This window comes from Perca flavescens, chromosome 8 (assembly GCF_004354835.1).
Source record: "Perca flavescens isolate YP-PL-M2 chromosome 8, PFLA_1.0, whole genome shotgun sequence".
Taxonomy (NCBI): domain Eukaryota; kingdom Metazoa; phylum Chordata; class Actinopteri; order Perciformes; family Percidae; genus Perca; species Perca flavescens.
This window is the reverse complement of record NC_041338.1, coordinates 33,188,104-33,209,937: the sequence shown is the minus strand read 5'-3', so window position 1 is coordinate 33,209,937 and position 21,834 is coordinate 33,188,104. Positions and strand designations below refer to the sequence as shown.

The 21,834-nt window shown below is 41.2% G+C and overlaps 2 protein-coding genes across 2 annotated transcripts in view; one reads left to right on the top strand and one right to left on the bottom strand.

Moving 5' to 3' along the window:
* Positions 1-21,834, bottom strand: part of LOC114560869 (protein FAM19A5) — a 59,052-nt gene that overhangs the window by 27,496 nt on the left and 9,722 nt on the right. The window contains exon 2 of the mRNA XM_028586526.1: positions 4,830-4,979. Within this exon, the coding sequence (XP_028442327.1) occupies positions 4,830-4,979 (150 nt within the window). The remainder of the gene's footprint in view (positions 1-4,829; positions 4,980-21,834) is intronic.
* On the top strand, positions 13,290-16,884 carry LOC114560867 (E3 ubiquitin-protein ligase TRIM21). The gene is made up of 2 exons (XM_028586525.1): positions 13,290-13,386; positions 15,110-16,884. Exon 2 carries the CDS (start codon positions 15,119-15,121, stop codon positions 16,766-16,768), a length of 1,650 nt encoding a protein of 549 aa, XP_028442326.1. The 5' UTR covers positions 13,290-13,386; positions 15,110-15,118; the 3' UTR covers positions 16,769-16,884.

The window sequence follows — 21,834 nt, the reverse complement described above, 5'->3', positions numbered from 1 at the left end:
GGAGTCAAGTCAACAATGTACACCAGAATAATATATACTGTGGTTAAGTAATGATACTTAGTGTTGTTTATACTAATATAACAAAATCAAAAATATACTAATATAATATAGTGTGTGATGCAGTATGGAGAACAACCAAGTCCCATATGAACCCAAGAGACTTTTAGTGCAGCTGTTGATGTTCACTACAAACAAAACTTGCAGATGATTGTAGTCTGTAGTTAGCCATACAGTAGGTAGATCTGGAGCAGATGGTTGTAGTCTGTAGTCAGCCATACAGTAGGTAGATCTGGAGCAGATGGTTGTAGTCTGTAGTCAGCCATACAGTAGGTAGATCTGGAGCAGATGGTTGTAGTCTGTAGTCAGCCATACAGTAGGTAGATCTGGACCAGATGGTTGTAGTCTGTAGTCAGTCATACAGTAGGTAGATCTGGACCAGATGGTTGTAGTCTGTAGTCAGCCATACAGTAGGTAGATCTGGAGCAGCAGGGTGAATTCTAGCTATCATGGGTTGGTGATATGACACACACAGATCAACAGGGGTCGAGCCCCTCAGCCCCACCTGGATGAAAAGAACGTGAAACAAAATACTTGTTTTTTTCAGTTCAGTTTGCTTTGTATTAATTAAACAAATAACTGCTATTTAAGGAGCAAATAAGAAAGCATATCATTTCTAGATTTGTTTTTATTATAGTGGTGAAATTGTACTTAATGTTACAACTTTTTAAACAGACTAATGCTATATGAAGGAATGAAGACTAAATTCTGATGAACACCACAACCGTGATGCAAAAACTGACAAACAATCCAGTTTCTGGTGTTCTTTCAGTAATATTACAGTTTAGGTTTTACTACTGGCTCTAACATGAAATCAGCCAAATCCCAGGAACATGGTTAACCAAACGAGGAAAAAATACAAAGTGAGGTCATCACATATACACATACAGTCCGTCATATGTCGTTCAATCTAGCTATACAATAAAGAAAATCTATTTGTTTATGGACATCAAGCTAGGCTATATGCTAGCGCCATATGTTAGCTAGCTAGCTAGGTGCTTAAGTTATGTTACTCACCCCATATGTCCCACTTCAAAGCTTTCTCCCGTTTTCTGATGGGTGCAGATGAAAGTGCGTCGACCATTCTGTGCACATTGTTGACATATACTTTAAATAAAGCAATGAACGGCGCGGGGATATATAAACTTGGTTACAGTTATCGGTTACAGTGCAGCCACCCTCAACAGACGTTCTAACGTAAAGTGAACGCACCCTCAACGGGGCAGGGATCATTTCATTGGTCAACACTACAGCTGGCATTCTATTGGTTGTTGACTTTTGGCATTGTTATAACACAAAAAAATCCAAGCGCACAGGAGAGATCCGAGAGCAGAAAATTTGCAAGCGAGCAGAATCAGCCTGAGTGCGAGGAGAAGGTTCAAAGCTGAGAGCAGGAAATCTGTCCAAACAACAACATATCTGAGTCCAAGCAGAACGTTTGAGCACAAGCAGAGCAAATCTAAGCACGAGCAGTGAATATTTGAGTGTGAGAGCAAGAAATCTGAACGTAATATCTGTGAGAAATGCTCTCAAATTGAAATAATGCGCTCTTGACTAATGGCAGTAATATAACTCCATATTTTGACAGCTCTTCTGTGTATTGGATGATCAGATGAGATGAAAAATGAAAGGGGCTTTGTGTGTGCCTGTCGTTTGTTTGTTTTCCTCACTCTTGTTTCCAAGCTAAACAGCTAATCCGATAAATTGGCTGTTCAGCCGACGCCGATTCAACATGTCGGCCAACATGCCCCCAAAACAGGCCGACGAAGGCCGAAGGTGCGGGACACAAGGCACAGACGGCGTCGGCTCGGTGTGTCAGGGCCTTTAGCACCATTCATGACAATTGTGATTGGTTTAAAGAAATGGCAATAAACCAAAGCATGTTTTTCTTCCATCCCGGAATGCTCTGTGGACTAGCCAGACCCTCCTCCGCAGTGCTGTGGAGGAAGGTCTGGCAATACAACCTACTCTCTAATACGACCCACAGGAGCGTTTCATAAAGTAACACCCCAAGTGGTGGCGGGAATTATGACCTCATATCTAAACCAGAGAACGTTGGTTGCAGTTTTGAACGTAAAGGTTGCGATTTTAAACATGTCTTTGACGTTGTGGACTGGTTGCAGTTTGTTTAGGCACAAAAATGACTTGGTTAAGTTTAGAAGAAGTTAAATGGTAAGGGTTAAAATCAGACTTTATTCCCTTCCGGAAACGCGTGTGACGCTAAAAGTGACGTTCATGAAAATTAAAAAAAACTCGCCACGGTGGCAAGTTTGGCGGCGGTTTGGTTATGTTTAGGCACAGAAAAACAAGTTTAGAAAATCAGACTTGTGACGCTGTACATTTGACTTGATATATATACACACAATAAATATAGGTCGTAAGGGCTGCTCGAACAAATTCTGAGGGAGGACAGTCTCCAGCAGATCCATCACTAAATTATATGAAAATCAAAGTGTTTCTCTTCAAACTGTTAGGACGTTTTAGGAAATCATCTTCTTTGAGTCAGTTGAGAACAAGACAGGTTGAAAATGTCTGGACTGTGCGTGGCGTGCATTAGCTGAGGAATGAGCCGCAGTCGAAGAGTGGATTCGCTGTAACTAAGGCCAGAAACATGGTCCCCACAAGAGTATGCAAACGCCAATGACTGAATGTACTTAACTTGCATTCTTATGCACCGCTGGAGGTAGCAAACAGTCCTCGAGGGTGCATTTAGTTTTTCCGCTGATCAGGTGAAAAGAACCTTTGTAGAATCGTTTTGTCCTAATTGTAATAGTCCTGAAGGAAATGCTGATGTGAGGCAAAACAATATTCTGAAGACATATGGAGGAGGAATTCTCTGAAGTTCTATTCAACTGAAGGTTTGAAAAGGGAGAAGGCAGCAGGAGAGACTGCAGCGGTTCTTTAACTCAGCTAAACAACTGTCCTCTAAAAATCACCAGGAGAGCCTGTAAACTCCCTGCAGAGCAGAACCAGTCCCTCCAGCTGTTGTCACCCTCACCAGATGGCAGAAAGAGAAAGAGAAAAGGAGGAGACACCCGGTGATGAAATGCCATGCAACTCTGGGCTACGTTCCCATGTGGGCTTTGACTTTCTGAACCTCGCGCTCCAGATGAGGAGATGTGGAGCACTGAGAGGGAAAGCTGCAGATATCTGTGAGTTTGTATCCTTCATAAACAGAACGTTTAGCCTCAAACCGTGGACTGACCTTCATCCTCAGAAGATTCTGCACGCTGGCGACATCTTAACACAGTAATAACTCTTAAAATACCCTTAACTCATTCCTTTTTCCCCCAATTCCCCTGTTTAAACTGGCTTTTGTCTTTCTTTGTCTCTGCACTTTTGTGTTTTTAAGTCTTTTGTTATTCCTAATGGTATTTTACTTCTTTATTACTCGTTCATGTAATAGTTATTGGGTATTATTTAAAAAATATCATGTGACACAAACTAGAACATATTCACAAGAAGCTGGAATCAAAGAATCTTTAAAAAATGACAAACTGATTAATCTATTATCAAAATAGTGATTATTTCAATAGTTGACAACTAATAGATTAATCTTTGCAGCTCTAGTTCCTGCTGATAGGGTCGTGAGATCATAAAACACTTCGCCATACTTAAGGGCATGGACAGTAGGGATAGACCGATTATCGCCCCTGGCCGATTAACATGATGTTTTTGGGGCAGTTAGCAGATTGTCTTATTATCTTTATTTGCCTGATAACCGATGAAGTTAATTAAAAAGTGCTCTACTTTGGCTCGGCTACAGCTCTGTGTGTGTCCCTGCTTCGGTTTCACTCACCACTGAGTCTGACTTAATGTCCCGTCCACAACACTGACTATCTCTTACTAGGTATTATGTTTAAAGTTTCTAAATTATTACTGTAAATAATTGCTTAAAACATTTAGGACCCTATTGTAAAAATCTAAGCGCAAAGCATGAAGGTCAATTGGTCAATGGTGAAAATCACTGGCGCAGGTGCGTTTAGGGCGTGTCCAAATCCACTTTTGGGGTCTGTGTGCCGGGTGCATGGTTCTAAAGGGTTGTACTTAGTGTCTTCATTAATTCAGAGGTGTGTTTTGGGTGTAACATGCAACAAACCAATCAGAGATCATCTCCCATTCCCTTTAAAAGCCAGGCGCGTTTGGACCTTGGAGCATTGCTAATATGATGGTGGATTTGCATCGTAATATTTTGTGTGTGTAACAAGCATAGTGTGCGCGCACTGTGCACGAGCCTAGGCACATTTTACTTGTTTTGCTGTTGCGGTTTGCCGAAATAACAATGAAATGCTGCACTATTGACTTTAGACCAGGTTTTTGTTGGTCAATGGTGAAAATCACTTCTCGCTGCCTTAAGATAGCAATACGCCCAGAATGCACCTGAACACACCTGAACACCTCCCTGTAAGACCAGCACGCCCCATGTGGGCAAAGATGGGCGCAGGTGCCTTTGCCATTTAAACGACGTGGGTGCTGGACGGGAAACTAACAACGGCGTCGGTCTTAAACTAGCAAAGAAACTTGCGTCGGGATTTGCCCCTCGCTGCGCTGGGTGCAAGATAGGGCCCCTAGTGTTGGAGTTTATAACATTCCAAAACCTTAATTTTGACTTAAAGATTACAATTTTCACTGTAAATGCATATTGCTTAAAAACTTGTCTTTATGTTTCATTACCTACTAATAATCGGGATCTTTATGGGCCTTTTAAACCCAGTGTGAGTCGTTATTTTAGAGGACTTGTTGTTGCCGGCAGAGGACGGCGAGCATCTTACCGTCGACGCAGGCCGGTCTGGCTCGGGTCGTCCCGGCGATCTGTCCCTTCCTGCAGGCGCAGCGGGCCGTCTGTCGGGCGATGGTCCTCCTCGGCTGGCTGCTGTCCCGGTCCAGAGTGACGACTTCACAGGTCCCCGCCGCCAGCTGACCTGAGGAACCAACGAAAGAAAATCATGTAATCAACAAAAAGTTTAATTTTTTTTATTCTCACAGAAACCATTTTGTGAATTTGCTAGTTTCTCTTGTTATTTATTTTTCTGTTGAATTCACTTTGATTTGGACTCACTTGAGACTTGATAAATAGTTACAGGTGGTGATTAATACAGGCTGTAGATGAGGATCTCTGGGATGTATCAACTTTCAAACCAGCTGAATCCAGTGTTTCCACTCACTTGGATTTATTTTCTACCAATGAATGAATTTACAAAATAAAAAAAGGCATATCTTCCCAGTGACGGGTGTGTGAAAGAAACTGTTTTCATGTCGGAGGCAAAGTCTTTTATTTAGTTATTTCTCTCATTAGAAATTTTGTTCAATTTATTCTGAAAAGGCAGAATCAGATTCAGTTTCCACAATGGTTACTGATGAGAGTGGTCGATTCTGAGTTTGGGTAAATTAATAAACACAGGTTTTTTTTTTTTTTTTTCCTGTCTTTAATCTCAGCTTCCACCGAAACATGACCCCTAAAGGCTACAGCTCTCCTGTGATTAAACACATAGGATCAGGTTTCTCTTCACTCTGCAACGCTGTACCAACTTTAAAATAACAGATCAGTGTTGTGACTGACGGCTGCTCAACGTCTGGACTGACTTGCGGCTAAATGTTTCCTGTCAGTCAGCTGACCCCATCTATTTACCTCCAACACTTTACAGAAATGATAGCACAGTAACCATAGAAACAGAACGTTGCTCTCCGATTGGCTGACAGGTGTCATTCGTTACTGTATGTTCACCTCAAACACGCAACATAATATTCCGGTTTTTGCCATTATTCTGAAAAAGTCCCCTGTGCCGGCAGCACTCATGCAGCCCCAGACCGTGACACTCCCACCACCGCGCTTGACTGTAGGCGAGAGACAAACTGAAATGACATATTACACAGTTGTAGGTAACAAAGAGTGATAAATAAATAAATAAATAAATAAATAAATAAATAAATAAATGGTGCATAGTGCAGAATATTGTCCAGTGATGGCTCATATTGCAGAAACAGCTAGCAGTGCTACATCATGATGTTGCATTAAAGAATCTGACTGCTGCTGGAATGAAGGATGATGCACGAGGAAAGCCCGCCAACAGTTTGCTGAAGACACGCAGACTAAGGACATGGATTACTGGAACCATGTCCTGTGGTCTGACCGAGACCAAGATCAACTTATTTGGCTCAGATGGTGTCAAGGGTGTGTGGCGGCAACCGGGTGAGGAATACAAAGACAAGTATTCATATGTATATCTGTGTTTATATACTGTCTGTTTATATAAGGGTGTTGATTGTGTAAATGTTTGTTTTATTACTATTATTATTATAACTAATTATATTTCTTCTATTTCTTATACTTTATGTATATTTTTCTCCTACGTCTACTCAATGTTATTCTGATGTGTGTAAAAAAAAAAAAATCTTTTGAGCTGCTGCAGCACAGGAATTTCCCCAGTGTGGGATTAATAAAGTCTATCTCATCTTATCTTATCTTCTTTAGAAGAGGCTTCCTTCTGGGACGACAGCCATGTAGACCAATTTGATGCGGTGTGCGGCGTATGGTCTGAGCACTGACAGGCTGACCCCCACCCCCCCACCCCTACAACCTCGGCAGCAATGCTGGCAGCACTCGTATGTCTATTTCCCAAAGACGACCTCTGGATATGACGCTGAACACGCGCACTCACCTTCTCTGGTCGACCATGGCGAGGCCTGTTCTGACTGGAACCTGTCCTGTTAAACCACCGTACGGTCTTGGCCACCGTGCTGCAGCTCAGTTTCAGGGTGTTGGCAATCTTCTTATAGCCTGGGCCATCTTTATGTTGAGTAACAATTGTTTTTTTTCAGATCCTCAGAGAGTTCTTTGCCATGTGTCGCCATGTTAAACTTCCAGTGACCAGTATGAGAGAGTGTGAGAGCAAAAACACCAAATTTAACACACCTGCTCCCCATTCACACCTGAGACCTTGTAACACTAACGACAGGAGGGAAAATGGCTAATTGGGCCCAATTTGGACATTTTCACTTGGGGGTGTACTCCCTTTTGTCGCCAGGGATTTAGACATTAATGGCTGTGTGTTGAGTTATGTTGAGGGGAGAGCACATTTACACTGTTATCCAACTGCACACTCACTACTTTACATTGTAGCAATGTGTCCTTTCTTCATTGTTGTCCCATGAAAAGATTTAATGAAATATTTACAAAAATGTGAGGGGGTGTACTCACTTTTGTGAGATACTGTAGCTGGGTTTCTCTTTCTTATCGTGTCTGCAGCCCTGCAAATCGTTGGCTGGTTGATTTGTGTACAGCAACCATAGAGACGCACAGAGCGGACCATAAAGCCTGGTTCACACGGGACGATTTTAAAATTGTCGGCCAATTTTCCAAATCCTGAGACCCCACACACGGCAATGAAGAATCATGGGTCTAACAGTTTTGGTCGTACAGTGTGTGGTGCGCAGCACACGGCAAAATCAACACATCACACACAAACCGATTTGACTCCCAAGCATTCCCAGGTGCTTTCCTCGCCGCCTCGTCACCTTGCTTTCTGATTGGCTACACGCCACAGTCCACCGGCTGCCTGCTCGTTTGTCCCCAGGGGGACACCACACACGAGGAGAAATCGGGCCCAAAAAATCCAACATGTTGGATATCCCCGATTTGAGATCGGAGCGTTCCCGATGTCCTTCCGAGCAGACGAGAGCAGTCTTAACACACCATACACGGCAGGAATATCTGATCAGATTATTTTACGATAATCGGAGAATCCTTAAGATTGTCGGGAGGGGTGAATCGGGGCGAAAATCGGCTTATTTATCCTGCCGTGTGAACCATGCTGAAGCCGTAAACAGGCAAGAGGCCGTAAACTGCAGTGAAAACCCCGATTGAGATGCATATTCCAAATGCGCTGTATACATGTCCAAAGAATGCTTCTAAAGCCTGAATAATACCGGAATATCCCACGTCTCAATTGGAAAATGCTATATTCGGAAAAAATTGTTGGATATTTTCTGAATATCCAACCGGAATGTGCTGTTTACATGACCTGTATCAAACTTGGAATAGTGTCATATTCTGAATTAATGGACTATTGGTGTGCATGTACTCACTGTTCTCAACATCAGTGCTCAGGTTTGATTAAACTGCAGGTAGCCATAGCAACAGTAGAGAAACAGACACAGACCCCGTTGCTCTGGACGGAGACCAGTGAAGGCTATTAGAAGCACTTTTCCGGTGATCTCTTGCTTTACTGCGCAGCCTCCAACTGACAGAGACAACGTAAATGTGACGTGAGCAACCTGTCTGAAAGTTGTAAGTCTTCTGGTAGCTGTGCCAAGAGAAATCTCAATCATTCCCAATCTTACAGAGACGGAGAGTGTAGGTATATGTAAGGAGATAACATAGTCACAGGCTAATTATTGCTAACTAACATGCTAGTTAACATTAGTAATTAAACCTAAACAGCTAATGTAAGTCAAAACTGCCTGTGAGCTATACGTATACGTATATACTATACGGTAATTCCTCTACTGTGTGACACAATCTTTAGCCTATTTTTATAAAAGCGTCTGCTACGGAGCCATAACGTGAGGTACAAGGTAATGGAGCCTTTTATACATTGTTGTGTTTCTTTAGAAATAAACAATGGACAAATAAAGTCTTTAAACACTTCAGATGTAAAGTTATTCGCTGTCAAGTGACGTCAAAATGAATGCTATTCAGTGGAATGCTAACGGGAGGTGATACCTTTGTAGCATCAAAATGGCCCCATAGGAGGTTCGAGTTTTGAAGCAAAGCTTACCCCCTTGGAGATTACACTGAATGCACACATAAACTCCTCTGAAACCTCCTCAATTACCTCTACATCCTCTTCAAGGACACCTGGAACATCCTCAAGGACCTCTTCAAAAACAGCTTCATTGTTTTTCAATGAACTCTAATACCTCCTCAAGAACCTCTTGAACCTTTTTAAGGACCCCTGCGATCTTTTCAAGACTCCTTAAAACTCCTCAACAACAGCCAAAACCTCCTTAGGGACATCTACAACCTCCCCAAGATCACCTTGGAAAATTGGATGAAAACCTTGGATCACTTAAAGTGATGGTTCGGAGTAATTTCACACTAGGGTCCTTTGCACCATGACCTCGAGCCAAACACCCCCCCAGAAGCTTTTTTCACCTGGGTCTAACATTGGACGAGTTAGCGTTATCAGCTGAATAGCTTAGCGCAGGGGCTAATGGACCCACGTTTGTATCTCGTAAATGACTCCACTAATAATGCCCGAAATGATACCAAACTTCTACACTAGTACAAATAGGTTATGCACTCATAAAACGACGGATTGGAAAGTTTGTAAGTACACCAGAAGTTTATGAACACTTGCCTGCTCTCTTCTGCTCTCTGTTGCTGCTGCTGCTGCTACCTGCAGTTAGACGAGTTCTTAGGGCCGTCTACAAATTCCAACACCGAAAAGAGATACAACAAAAATATTTATTAATTTAATGATTAAATAAGATAATGTCTCCAAACTTACCTCAATTATTACTTGTCTCCTGCTAGTTATATTACAGCACTTACTTTAAAAAATAAGTTAAATAAAAATTTTTTTTGTTGCATCTCTTTTCGGTGTAGTAATTTGTAGACGTCCCTAAGCACTTGTCTCACAGCAGCAACAACAACAGCAGAGAGCAGAAGCCAGCAGGCAAGTGTTATTTACATAAACTTCTGGTGTACTTACAAACTTTCCAATCCATTGTTTTATGAGTGCATAACCTATATGTACTAGTGTAGACCTTTGGTATCATTTCGGGCATTATTAGTGGGGTCATTTAAGAGATACAAACGTGGGTCCATTAGCCCCTGCGCTAAGCTATTCAGCGGCTAACGCTACTCTACGCTAACTCGCCCAATGTTAGACCCAGGTGAAAAAAGCTTCTGGGGGGGTGTTTGGCTCGAGCTCATGGTGCAAAGGACCCTAGGGTAAATTACTCCGAACCATCACTTTAACCCTTATGTTGTCTTCCCGTGGACCATGAACTTGTTGTCCTTCCCGGTCAAAATTGAAAATGAACCTTTTTCCACATTTTTCAATGCTTTTTTTAATATTCATGGTCAATAAACCATTAAATGAATTTATGCCTCATTTTTGAGTTTGAAAAAAAGCAGAAACTATTAATTATTTTGACAAATAGTTAAGATCAGAAGATGTTGAGTGAATCACAGACTGGTTTATGTCAAAGTTCGGTCAGGATATTGTTTTAAAACCATTCAAACATTTTTTTTTTTTTCCAATGCTATTAAATTGAAAAAACACCCAAAATTCATTGGAAGTAATCATTCATTTTACCTGCAAAGAACGTTGTATGGGTTCCATACAATGTACATGCATGCATCCAAATTATTTCAGGGCAATTTGGTTGTAAGAAACCCATATTTCTCATAAAAGAAAACTTTGGAAAAAGTTAGGGGCTCCTCAGAGTTACTGTGGGGGGCCACCAAATTATTGTAAATTTTTTGAAAAGTTAAAAAAAATTAATGGCCTATAAGTAAGGTAGCCATCCACAGATACAGTTCATCCTAAGGATTCACTGTGCCACATGTTTAACATTAAAACATGATTTATAAAATCATGCCAACAGTCATTATTTTAATAGCTTAGTATTCAATGCACTTTAAAGGTATGCATGAAGGATTTAGGCCACCCACGTTATTGTGTGCGATCACGCACACAAACTACGCACTATAGCTTTAAAAAATGTGGCATTGACTGTATAAGTGAAGCTAAAACATCTTGACCCCCCCTGCCCCCAAACTTTTTTTTTTTTTTTTTTCAAAAGATGGTTTCTGTAATTTTAGGAAGTTCTGATCACGCTGATGTTTGTTCAAGTGTTTATTATTCTGATCAGTTTGGTTTTTATTTGAAGCTATAAAAACGGGGTAAAACGTCATGATTGACAGTTGTGATTGTTTTTTCGTGATTGGTTGGGCGGAGGTATTGGTGGGACTGCAATACAGTGGCTCCGCCCCCCCAATTGCTACTGCGCAGACTCTGGCTCCAAAATTACAAGACAGCACCCGGCAGCACCCGTTTCCGGGATATTTTGGCTTCACTTTTCTACAGTGGGAGGGAGTGGAGACGTGTCGTCCATCTTCAAATACAGTCTATGATGTGAACCTTATGATGACGATGGATGAAAAGTCAGGGGATTACCAAAATTGGATTCATCCTCTTGGGGCCATACATGTCTGTACATAATGTCAAATCAATTGATTCAATAGCTGTTGAGTTATTTTAATGTGGGCCAAAGTGTTGGACCGGACCGACAGACCAATACATCGGAAGAATTGAAAAAACTAAAATATTCTAAAAGATAGAAGTCTGTTTATCAACTAAAACATGTATTAAATTAATGGAATGAATAACTTAAGTCCAGATGTATATAAATAATACAAATCCTTACTGAGCTCAGTGCTCAGTGAGGCTAGATGATGGAGGGATGAATGTTTGGGTGAATCAGAGGGGACAGAAGCTGCATTTGGTCGCTGTGGCGACGGCAGAGGCCCCCCCTGCATGCTGATGAACTGTCATCAATAGAGCCATGGACCGTCCCGCTCTCAGAAAATACCAGGACCTCAGAGTAAGGAGGACAGAGTGAACAGTTCTTCAGAAAGACGGAGGGCAGCGGGGTCAGAGCGGGATTAATGACAACATCATCATCATCAACAGCAGGAGCAGCAGCAGCTCATTTAGTCTTTCTGAGAAGGTTCAACAGGCTAGGGCTGCCCCCTCCCAGTCGATCAGTCAAGTAATCGGTTGTTTCTTTAGTCGATTAGTCACTTTTTCATAATTTTATCATGTTGACTATTTTATTTCAAAATACAAAACACCATCTAAAATGTAAAGATTGAAAATGATGCTTTTGCATGATTCTTTGTGAAAAACGTATGTGCTAATTAAATCAACTAATCCATTAGTAGAAAAATCGTATGAGAATTTCTTGAATCGAGGACAGTCCTATAACAGACTGAGACTCCCATGAAGCAGTGATGTGGATACCGACTCTCTATGGACCTTTTATGACCTGCACGGTGAGGGTCACATGAACAGCGGAGGCAGCCGATGGATTTACTACCGTCACTTTCAAAACAAACAGCTATGTATTCATTGGAGAAACAGCAGACAACTGTCCTAAAAACCAGGCAACTCTCTTTTCTCGTTTACCTCTAATTAGGTTTTATGTTCAAAGCAAAACCTTTAAATGTGATTCAGATATCATCAATTTGACACGGTAAACACAGAACCTCCTCAAGTTTATTTGAATAACATATCAGCAGAGTTTAGCCTAGGTTACTACTGCCAGTTAAGCTTGAGCTTTCCTGTAGGGCCACCGTCAGGACAATATGTCACCTTTGAAACCCAACTGGGTAAAGCAGGCAACTTTCACGAGACACTGGGGGCTCCAAAAAGCCCCCAAGTTCTAAGTAATTTCACTAATGTCCTGCTAATCAAGCGTGACACAGTTTGAGTCCAAAATAAATCAGACATGTTTTTCATGGAGTCTACAGTGAAATCTGAACACACAGACACAACACACATATTTTTAGATCCAGTGTGACTTACTCTTTATAAGGATACCTATATCCCCCGATGTCCAACACAAATAAATGCCCATAAATCCGCTTTGAAATCAGAGAAAAAAGACGCTCCATATATACATTTATATATAAACGGTTTAGGGCCAAAATGTATTTCTGATCTGCTGCTACACTATGAACCACCCAGACCTCTAAGGTGGTCTGGGGACAGGTCTGCTTCCTGTCCCCAGAGTCAGAACTAAACATGGAGGAGCAGCGTTCAGTTTCTATGCTCCACATATCTGGAACAAACTCCCAGAAAACAGCAGGTCCGCCGCAACTCTCACTTCTTTTAAATCAAGGCTGAAGACCTTTCTTTTTTATAATAATTGTATAATAATAATAATTGTTCATTTCTTATACTGCACTTTAACTTTTATTCTCGTTTTTAATTTTGTAATTGTTTTCAACTGCTCTTTATGTAAAGCACTTTGAATTGTCCTGTTGCTGAAATGTGCTTTACAAATGATGCTGCCTTGCCTTGCCTTGCTTTACTCTTCTACATCTCACCTCTCCCTCTTGGCGATGGACCACTTAGAGGTGGAGCATCACTGAAAGAGGAGAACTGCAACATCACATTTCCTGAATTGAAAGTGAAAGTTCATCTGAGTCACAGCTGAGCTGCAGTCGAGTTAAGTGTCTCTGTTTCTCTCTAAAGAAACATTCAACTGAATCCAGCAGCGTTTTCTCAATAACAGCAGGAGTTTTGGCAAACACTGGTGAGTACCCTGCCCTACAAAGGCAAAATGGAAAAACCAAACCACAGTGACTGAACCCTGGCTAGGTAGGGTTAGACAGAATAGAGTCACATTAGCATAAGCTAATTTACAGGACTTTTGAGTATATACAGTTTCCTGTATATAGGCAAGGCAAGGCAAGGCAGCTTTATTTATATAGCACATTTCAGCAACAGGGCAATTCAAAGTGCTTTACATAAAACATTAAAGAGCAGTTAGAAAACAATTAAAAAACAATAATAAACAAATTAAAAACATTAAAAGACAAGAATAAAATTGATAGTGCAGTATAAGAATAAAAGTTACAGTGCAGTATAAGAAATTAAAGTTAATAAAATAGATTATTTAAAGAAAAGCAACATCAAAAAGATAGGTCTTAATATACTCAAAATCAGAGCAGGAAGTTCCTCTCAGGACAAATGTTTAGCTTTTTATTGTTTCTTCTGCACATTTAATGTTTCTGACCCTCAACTCTCTGTATATCTTTTACTATTATTTGAATAACTATCTAGAAGCTAATGGCTAAGGAAGTGACTAGCAGCAGGCAGCCTTCAGAAATGATGTCAAACCACATTGAAAACAAACAGTCTGATCTTTAGAAATAGTCTCAAACGGTGGCATTGACAGGAAGAGTGCTCATTAACATACTATTCTGTCTTCAGCTGAACTCAATGAAAGGTTATCTGTGAAACAACACTAGCTAAGCCTCTACACTGCAGACCAGTCAGAGAGATTTCCCTACAGGTTTCATTAATCAAGACAAAAGATGACAGAGACAAAATGCACTCACTAAATATTTGGTCAAGGTTTAGTTCAAACCAGATTCCAGAGGCAGCCTTCAGAAATGATGTTACGACACAGAGAAAAGAAGGCAGAGTGATCCAGCTCAGAATCCACTAATACTCCAGTTTGAATTTTTTTAAACAAATAATGAAAAAATATATAGAATTACAGTTGGGTCAGTGTGTCTGATGAAAAAAAAAGCTTTAAAGAAATTATCCTGGAAAAACCTGTGCCAGCAGTTTAACAGAGGACATTTTGTTTTGAGGAACCTCACTTCCCATGGTAAGTGCTGAACACAAGAGAGATTTTTCTGACAATGTTTGCTAATTTATTGATAATAAGATTTATAGATTATTAAATGCTTTTTCAAGTAACTTTTCAAGAAATTGTATTTTTTCAGGCAGCCAAAGTAAATGTTTTGTAATAAACATCTCATTGTGCACTTATTTTCTGAGATTACTGATTTCACAGAAAGACCACCACTGAACTGCACATCTGAGCTCTCCTTTGCTCGTAGCAAACTCATAATATAACATAATTCATCTCTCATTCTTTTATATTCCACTAATTAGGGGTCCAAGCCCACGACGGCTGGGTGGCTGGGAAATGCGTCATGCAAGGCATGTGGACCACCAGGTGGCGCAATAATTAGGATAGATGCATTTTGGCCTATAACTTTACATTACATATTGCACATTTGAAAATATCACATGTTCAACTTCCTTGAATGAAGCTGGATCACTGCATCATGACATGACAACAAAATATATCAAGAGTTTTGATCGAATCAAAAATTTGCAAATTATAAAAGACAACAATATTTGTTGTGCTTTTCTGCTTGCATTTCTTGTTTGATTTTATTAAACTTAATAAAGATATGTAATTACAGTTTGTTTTTTTGTTTTTTGTTTTTTGTCCTCAGTGTCTAGATATGTCTGCTGCCAGCTGTCTGCTGACTGAAGATCAGTTTCTGTGCTCCATCTGTCTGGATGTGTTCACTGATCCAGTCACCATACCATGTGGACACAACTTCTGTAAAACCTGCATCACTGATCACTATAATATTAATGTCAAGTGTCAGTGTCCCAACTGTAATAAGGTTTTCAGAACCAGACCTGAGCTGCGTGTCAATACTTTCATCTCTGAGATGGCTGCTCAGTTCAGACAGTCAGCTCAGCAGAAAGCCAGCAGCAGCAGCAGCAGCTCAGAGCAACAAGTGTCCAAACCAGGAGAAGTTCCCTGTGACGTCTGCACTGGAACCAAACTGATGGCCCTGAAGTCCTGCCTGGTGTGTCTGGACTCCTACTGTGAGACTCACCTGGAGCCTCATCTGACAAGATCAGGCCTGAAAAGACATCAGCTGATCGACCCTGTGGAGAACCTGGAAGGCAGGATGTGTAGCAAGCACGATAAACTGCTGGAGCTGTTCTGTAAGACCGACCTGATGTGCGTCTGTATGCTGTGCACCATTTTAGACCATAAGCCACACGATGTTGTTCCTCTGAAAGAAGAATATGAAGAAAAGAAGGCCGAGCTGGGGAAGACAGAGGCTAAAATTCAGCAGATGATCCAGAAGAGACAACTGAAGATTCAGGAGATCAAACACTCAGTGGAGCTCAGTGAGGAAGATGCAGACAGAGAGATAGCAGATGGTGTTCAGGTCTTCACCGCTCTGAAGGAGTCTGTTGAGAGAAGCCAGGCCGAGCTCATCGACACAATCAAAGAGAAGCAGAGAAAGATGGAGAAACAGGCTGAAGGCTTCATCAAGGAGCTGGAACAGGAAATCTCTGAGCTGAAGAAGAGAAGCACTGAGGTGGAGCAGCTCTCACAGTCTGAAGACCACTTCCACGTCCTCCAGAGCTTCACGTCCCTGAACGCTGCTCCACCCACTAAGGACTGGACACAAGTCAGGGTCGGTCCACCTTCATATGAGGGGACTGTGGTCAGAGCTGTCAATCAGCTGGACCAGACGCTCAGTAAACAGATGAAGAAGCTGATGGATGTTGAGCTGAAGAGGGTCCAGCAGTATGCAGTGGATGTGACTCTTGATCCTGATACAGCAAATCCCTGGCTCATCCTGTCTGATGATGGAAAAGTAGGTAAATATGGTGATGTAGGGAATGATCTCCCAGATAACCCAGAGCGATTTGATGCTTGTGCTAATGTCTTAGCAAAGCAGAGTTTCTCTTCAGGAAGATTTTACTACGAGGTTCAGGTTAAAGGGAAGACTGACTGGGATTTTGGAGTGGCCAGAGAGTCGATCAGTAGGAAGGGAGAGATCACACTGAATCCTCACAATGGTTACTGGACGATATGTTTGATGAATGAAAATGAGTTTGAAGCTTGTGCTGAAACTCTAGTTGATCTCTCTCTGAAGTCTCGTCCTGAGAAGGTGGGGGTGTTTGTGGATTATGAGGAGGGTCTGGTCTCCTTTTATGACGTTGATGCTGCAGCTCTTATCTACTCCTTTACTGGCTGCACCTTCACAGAAAAACTCTACCCATACTTTGGTCCATGTCCTAACTATGGTGGTAAAAACTCTGCCCCTCTGATCATCTCTCCTGTCATTCTCACTGAGTAGAACAACCATTTGACTTTCTACAGAAATATTTACTCATTTAATGTAATAGTGTTTCAAATTCTGATCAATGTGTCTTATTTCCATGTTTTTCTTCAATATCTCACATTGCAACTACAACACACATATTATACGACACTAATTGATATTATCTACCAAATTAAAATGTATACAAATATTACACGATAGGGTTTGATTTAACGTCATTATTTGTATGAAGCACCAAGGTCCGTAAGCATCACTGAAGTGCCAATAGTATGATGTTAAATCAAACCTTCGAGTCAACTTGAGCTAACGTTAGCGTTGTAGAGATCGTGGGATTCCCAAACTGAATAACTACAACACACCTAACACTAAACTGCTTTGCTAGCTCAATCTTGTTAGAACTAAGATATCTGCTGAAAAAAATAAATGTTTCCATTGACAGATTTAGACCTTGTACTGTCCGCGAAATTCACATGTAGCAGCTTTTTACATAGCACCAAGTCACAGGCACAGCTGATCCAAACATTTCCAGTTTAAGTTAACTTCAGAGCATTGCAAAAAATAAGTCATTTAATCCAGTGAATTACTTTATATTACGGCTGTCAGCATTAACGTGTTAATCGCGATGCGATTAAGGGCTGAGCATAACGCGTACATTTTTTTAATCGCATTAATCGCATGCCGCCATTTATTAATTTATTTTCACTATTTTGACCCTTTGCCGCACTTTGCCATACTTCCTCGTAACACAGAATAGCAACGCGGATTTCGGTGCCTCATTCCAGTTCCACTGATATGCCTGCACTTCTCTCTGATGCTTTGAAACAGACGTTACAGGCAACACAAACATCGCTGCACGCGACGCTAGTTAACACTACACTCGACAGCAGCTAACGTTAGCCTACCGCTAGCTAGTAGATGGATTAAACACGTTTAACTTTTTTATTACTGTTAGTACTTTTACTTCAGTGGATGATCTGAATACTTCTTCCACCATTGCTCTTAAAAACACTAACAGTGTTCAGATCTGCCTGTTGAGACTCTCTGCAGTTTAAATGAAGCTCATAATACCATCTGACAGCATGCATCAACACGACTTCTGCTTTCTGTGTGATGTGTTCCCCCCCCTGCTGTTAGCCTCGAGGCTACAGGAGAGCAAATGAACTATCTCATCTCTGTCTGAGAGCTGCTGATGATGACGGTTATCTCCTCCTCGTCTCTGGGGGAATGACAGTCAGACCGCTGGGAGCTCAGCACGTCATGTTTAAAGGGTCAAAGGTCACAGTGGAGGTGTTGGAGCTTCATATATGAGGGCCAGAGACGCAAAACATACAGAGGAGAGAACCATTTCATCTGAATTCCATTTCATCATCTCTGACTCAAAGGTCAAACGTCAGAAGCAAGGCAAGGCAAGGCAAGCTTATTTGTAAAGCACAATTCAAACACAAGGCAACTCAAAGTGCTTTACAGAGGCATATAAATCCATTGTAAACATAAACAATCAAAATACATTAGTGATGCACCAATGTGAAAATTGTGGCCGATACCGATAACCGATATTAATATTGCTGTTATGGCCGATACCGATATTTACCGATGTCGATATCTCTGTATAGAACACATTTTTTATGATAATCAAATAAGGAACTATTTTCCAAAAGGCATCTTTTTTACTTTTGTGATTTATTTTCAGAAATCACTGATATTGGGCACCTTTACCTGTGTGCAAAATATGACTGTCATCAGATTTTCAGAAGAAAAAATAAATATTTATATAAAAATACATTTTTAAAAGCATACAAGTGTGTCCTGAATTCACACTATGAATAAGCCAACCCTGAGTATTCACAATAAACATCTAACTCACTTGAGACCAAGTCACTGTATTCTGTGAACATTGTAGAACAGTTCAAAACTTTAAAGTACAGCAGTAGGCCTTAAATGGCCAAAGCCAAAAGTATTGAAAGAGGTAAAATGTGAAAATGGAGCCAGAACAAACTGGACTGAACAGACACTGGCTTTTGCAGTCTGAACTGGAAGTACAGTAACTGCCAAGTACTTAAAGGTTAGGCCTAACCCTTGAAATGATAGAAATTGGTGCCTTCTAGGCCGAGATAAGCCAGAAAATGTGTTTTTTGCTCATATGGATGAAAGACACCAAATCCCAGAATGCAATTGCTTCGCTGCTTAGACTCTACTCCCAAGCCACATCCACCTACAGACCGACAGTGAACCGAAATGTGTTTTATTGTCATTTCAACCATATACACGAAACAACATTTCACCGTGGCTGTAATGGTTACACATTTAAAATATATAAAAACGACATACGAAACAGGTGTTTACAGTCAACCAAGCGCTAATGCTAGTATGTATTAGCTGAACTTTACGTGTGTGTGCAATAGCTACATGTAGCAGATTATAAACACAGTTGTAAATTTGCGTGAAATGTAGAACGGCATTTACTGGTCACAAACTTCCCCAGCAGTTAGCATTTAGTTGGATACAAGCAGCTAATTTCTGCACAAGTCTGTGTTAACAAAATCTCCACTGTTACCCGGCGACATGTTTCCACAACAAGAAAAACACAGCAGTCTCTGAACTCGCGATGGGAGTTTGGTTTAAGTTGGATGTACTCCTGTTTGTTGTCTAATGAGCAGACACTTGCAACCAGGATTGATGAAACAGGTGGCTGGCTAGCGTTAGCTTTCCACCTAGCTAGGTTAGCTATACTCCAGCCCGCCGCTGCTGCCCGCTGGTCAAACTAACCTGTACGGCGGCCCGCAGCAACCGAACAGCAACCTCTTATTTCCAAACATTCATCTCTCCCCCACCCACCGAGAGCCGGTGGTCTACTAAAGTTTCCAGTGTCCCACTTCGCCGCAGATTCCGTCTGCAAACACCAACATCCCCGCCCACACTTTTTCTTCTTCTTCTTCTGATTTCAGCAGTATAGACGCTGTTAAGCGCTGTTAAGCGCTGTTAAGCGTCTATACTAGATTTAAATCTAAATTCTCACACACTCACATCTAAGCCTACACACGTCAAATACACAGGAATGATTCACATCGGCCCTATTTTGACATCGGAACGATACTGATAAAAAAATACACCGGGCCTTTGAACTGAAGTTAGAGTGATGATTAAAATCAGAGAAAGATAAAAGTTCAAATAAAAAGGATCAGTTTCACAGGTCGTCTTTTCTTTATCAAAGATCATGAACCGTCGGAGCTGCTTAGGGCCTAGAAGCCCCGGAGCTTTCTGCAGTAATTGGGATTCAATCGGCATGATGTAACAGGTCTCCAATGGTAACCACAGACAGCGGCGGCAGGTCTCTGTTTGCTCGTTGGCAGCAGCTCATCGCCAACATTTCTTAGTTCTCATTCTGTTGCAGCACACCAGGAGGAAACAGTTATTATTGTGTCTGGTCTGCGTGTGACTGAGCGAGGATGCTGTAAGAATCTGTCATTGCTGATAGATTCGCGAACAAATCATTATTTTTGACTGAATCTTAAAGAGGAACAAGTGAACTCCGGAGCAGTCTATATCAACGACGTTTCATTTCTGGGATGGTTCAGGTGCCACCGAAAAATTCGGCGGATGTCCGTCACCTTCTGCTTTCTTTGTGTTGGCGTTCTAAACTCTGGTGGATTTCTGAGGACTATGGTTAACTGCTCCTGAGATCTCTACAGGGTAAATCCAGACAGCTAGCTAGACTATCTGTCCAATCTGAGTTTTCTGTCACACGACTAAAACTACTTTTGAACGTACACATGTTCCACCAAAACAAGTTCCTTCCCATCATTGCTTTTGGCGCATAGATGATTGTGATTGGTGTAAAGAAATGCCAATAAACCAGAGCGCGTTTTTCTCCCATCCCTGGAATGTTGTTTGGACTAGCCAGACCCTCCTCAGCAGCGCTGTGGAGGAAGGTCTGGCAATGCGAGACTAACTCTGGAGTTGCTCCAGACTCTCGTTCAGACTTAAAAAGTTCACAGGATCACAGCTGACTTTCAGATTTCTTTCAGCATCAGTTTCAAGCCCGTTTGATTTGTCTGCATAACAGAGATTTTCAGTCTGTCCTCGACACACCCTGGCTTTCTGTGGAGCCCTATTTTTCAAGGGTGGGGGTTTTGAGGGTACTGTATGTATGCATGAATGCACCGGCCAACTTGCAGGAAACATACTTTCAATTCAAGCCTGGGACTACAAACACATTGAAACATTAGATATTATTGATCGGTGCAAGTTGTTTTTTCAATTGGTCTCCTCAGAGGAACAATAAAAATGCCAACGAACAGCGGACAGGTGATGGTTTGTGTTAATTTGTTAAACAGACCAAAACGAGGCTGCATCCCATGATAATTATGAACCACAGCTGCAAATGTTGTCAGTGTACGGGTAGTGACGTGCATTGAGTGCACGCCCGTATGGAGTGCAGGAATAGACAGCATTAGACAAATCATCGGAAATTGTTTTGCTCGAAAAACTTCAAACTTGTTGACAAGTGCTTTACTATTATCCTACTATCTATCTCAGGAACCTAAATATACAGGATATCATAAATGTATACAGAATAACAACCAGTGGCACCAAAAATTATGATATTTTAGAGCTCTCACTAAATTTCTCAATGAGGCTGCACAAATGTGTAGTTGAGTGTAATGAATGTGACAAAAATGTTTTAGCTATGTTCAGTTCGATGTGTTTTCAACTGGACTTGAACTGAAGCTCACATTGTTCTGCACCTCAGTGTGTTCTGTGCTTAGTTTACTGTTCATGTAATATAAATCCAGTGGCATCGCAGTTAGCTTTGAGCTCATTTGCAGCCAAAGTCCCTGAACAGGATGCGCAGCACATAAAAAATAAAAAGGTGTAATAAAAAGTAATGTGATGTATCGAGCAGCACTTAAAATTTTATGATTGTACTGAAGGTTGTGAGGACATAAATGTGTCATGAGTCATGAACGTCAAACTTTTCTTAAAAATGAACTTGTTCTATCTTCTGCTTCTGTAAAACTCCTCTGAACAGAACAAATACAGAATTCTAGCACATGCTGCATTTACTTAAACTTTCTTGCACA

Bases quoted from the DNA above. Each gene is read 5' to 3' on its own strand.
- LOC114560867 (XM_028586525.1), top strand. From the start codon at position 15,119: ATGTCTGCTGCCAGCTGTCTGCTGACTGAAGATCAGTTTCTGTGCTCC.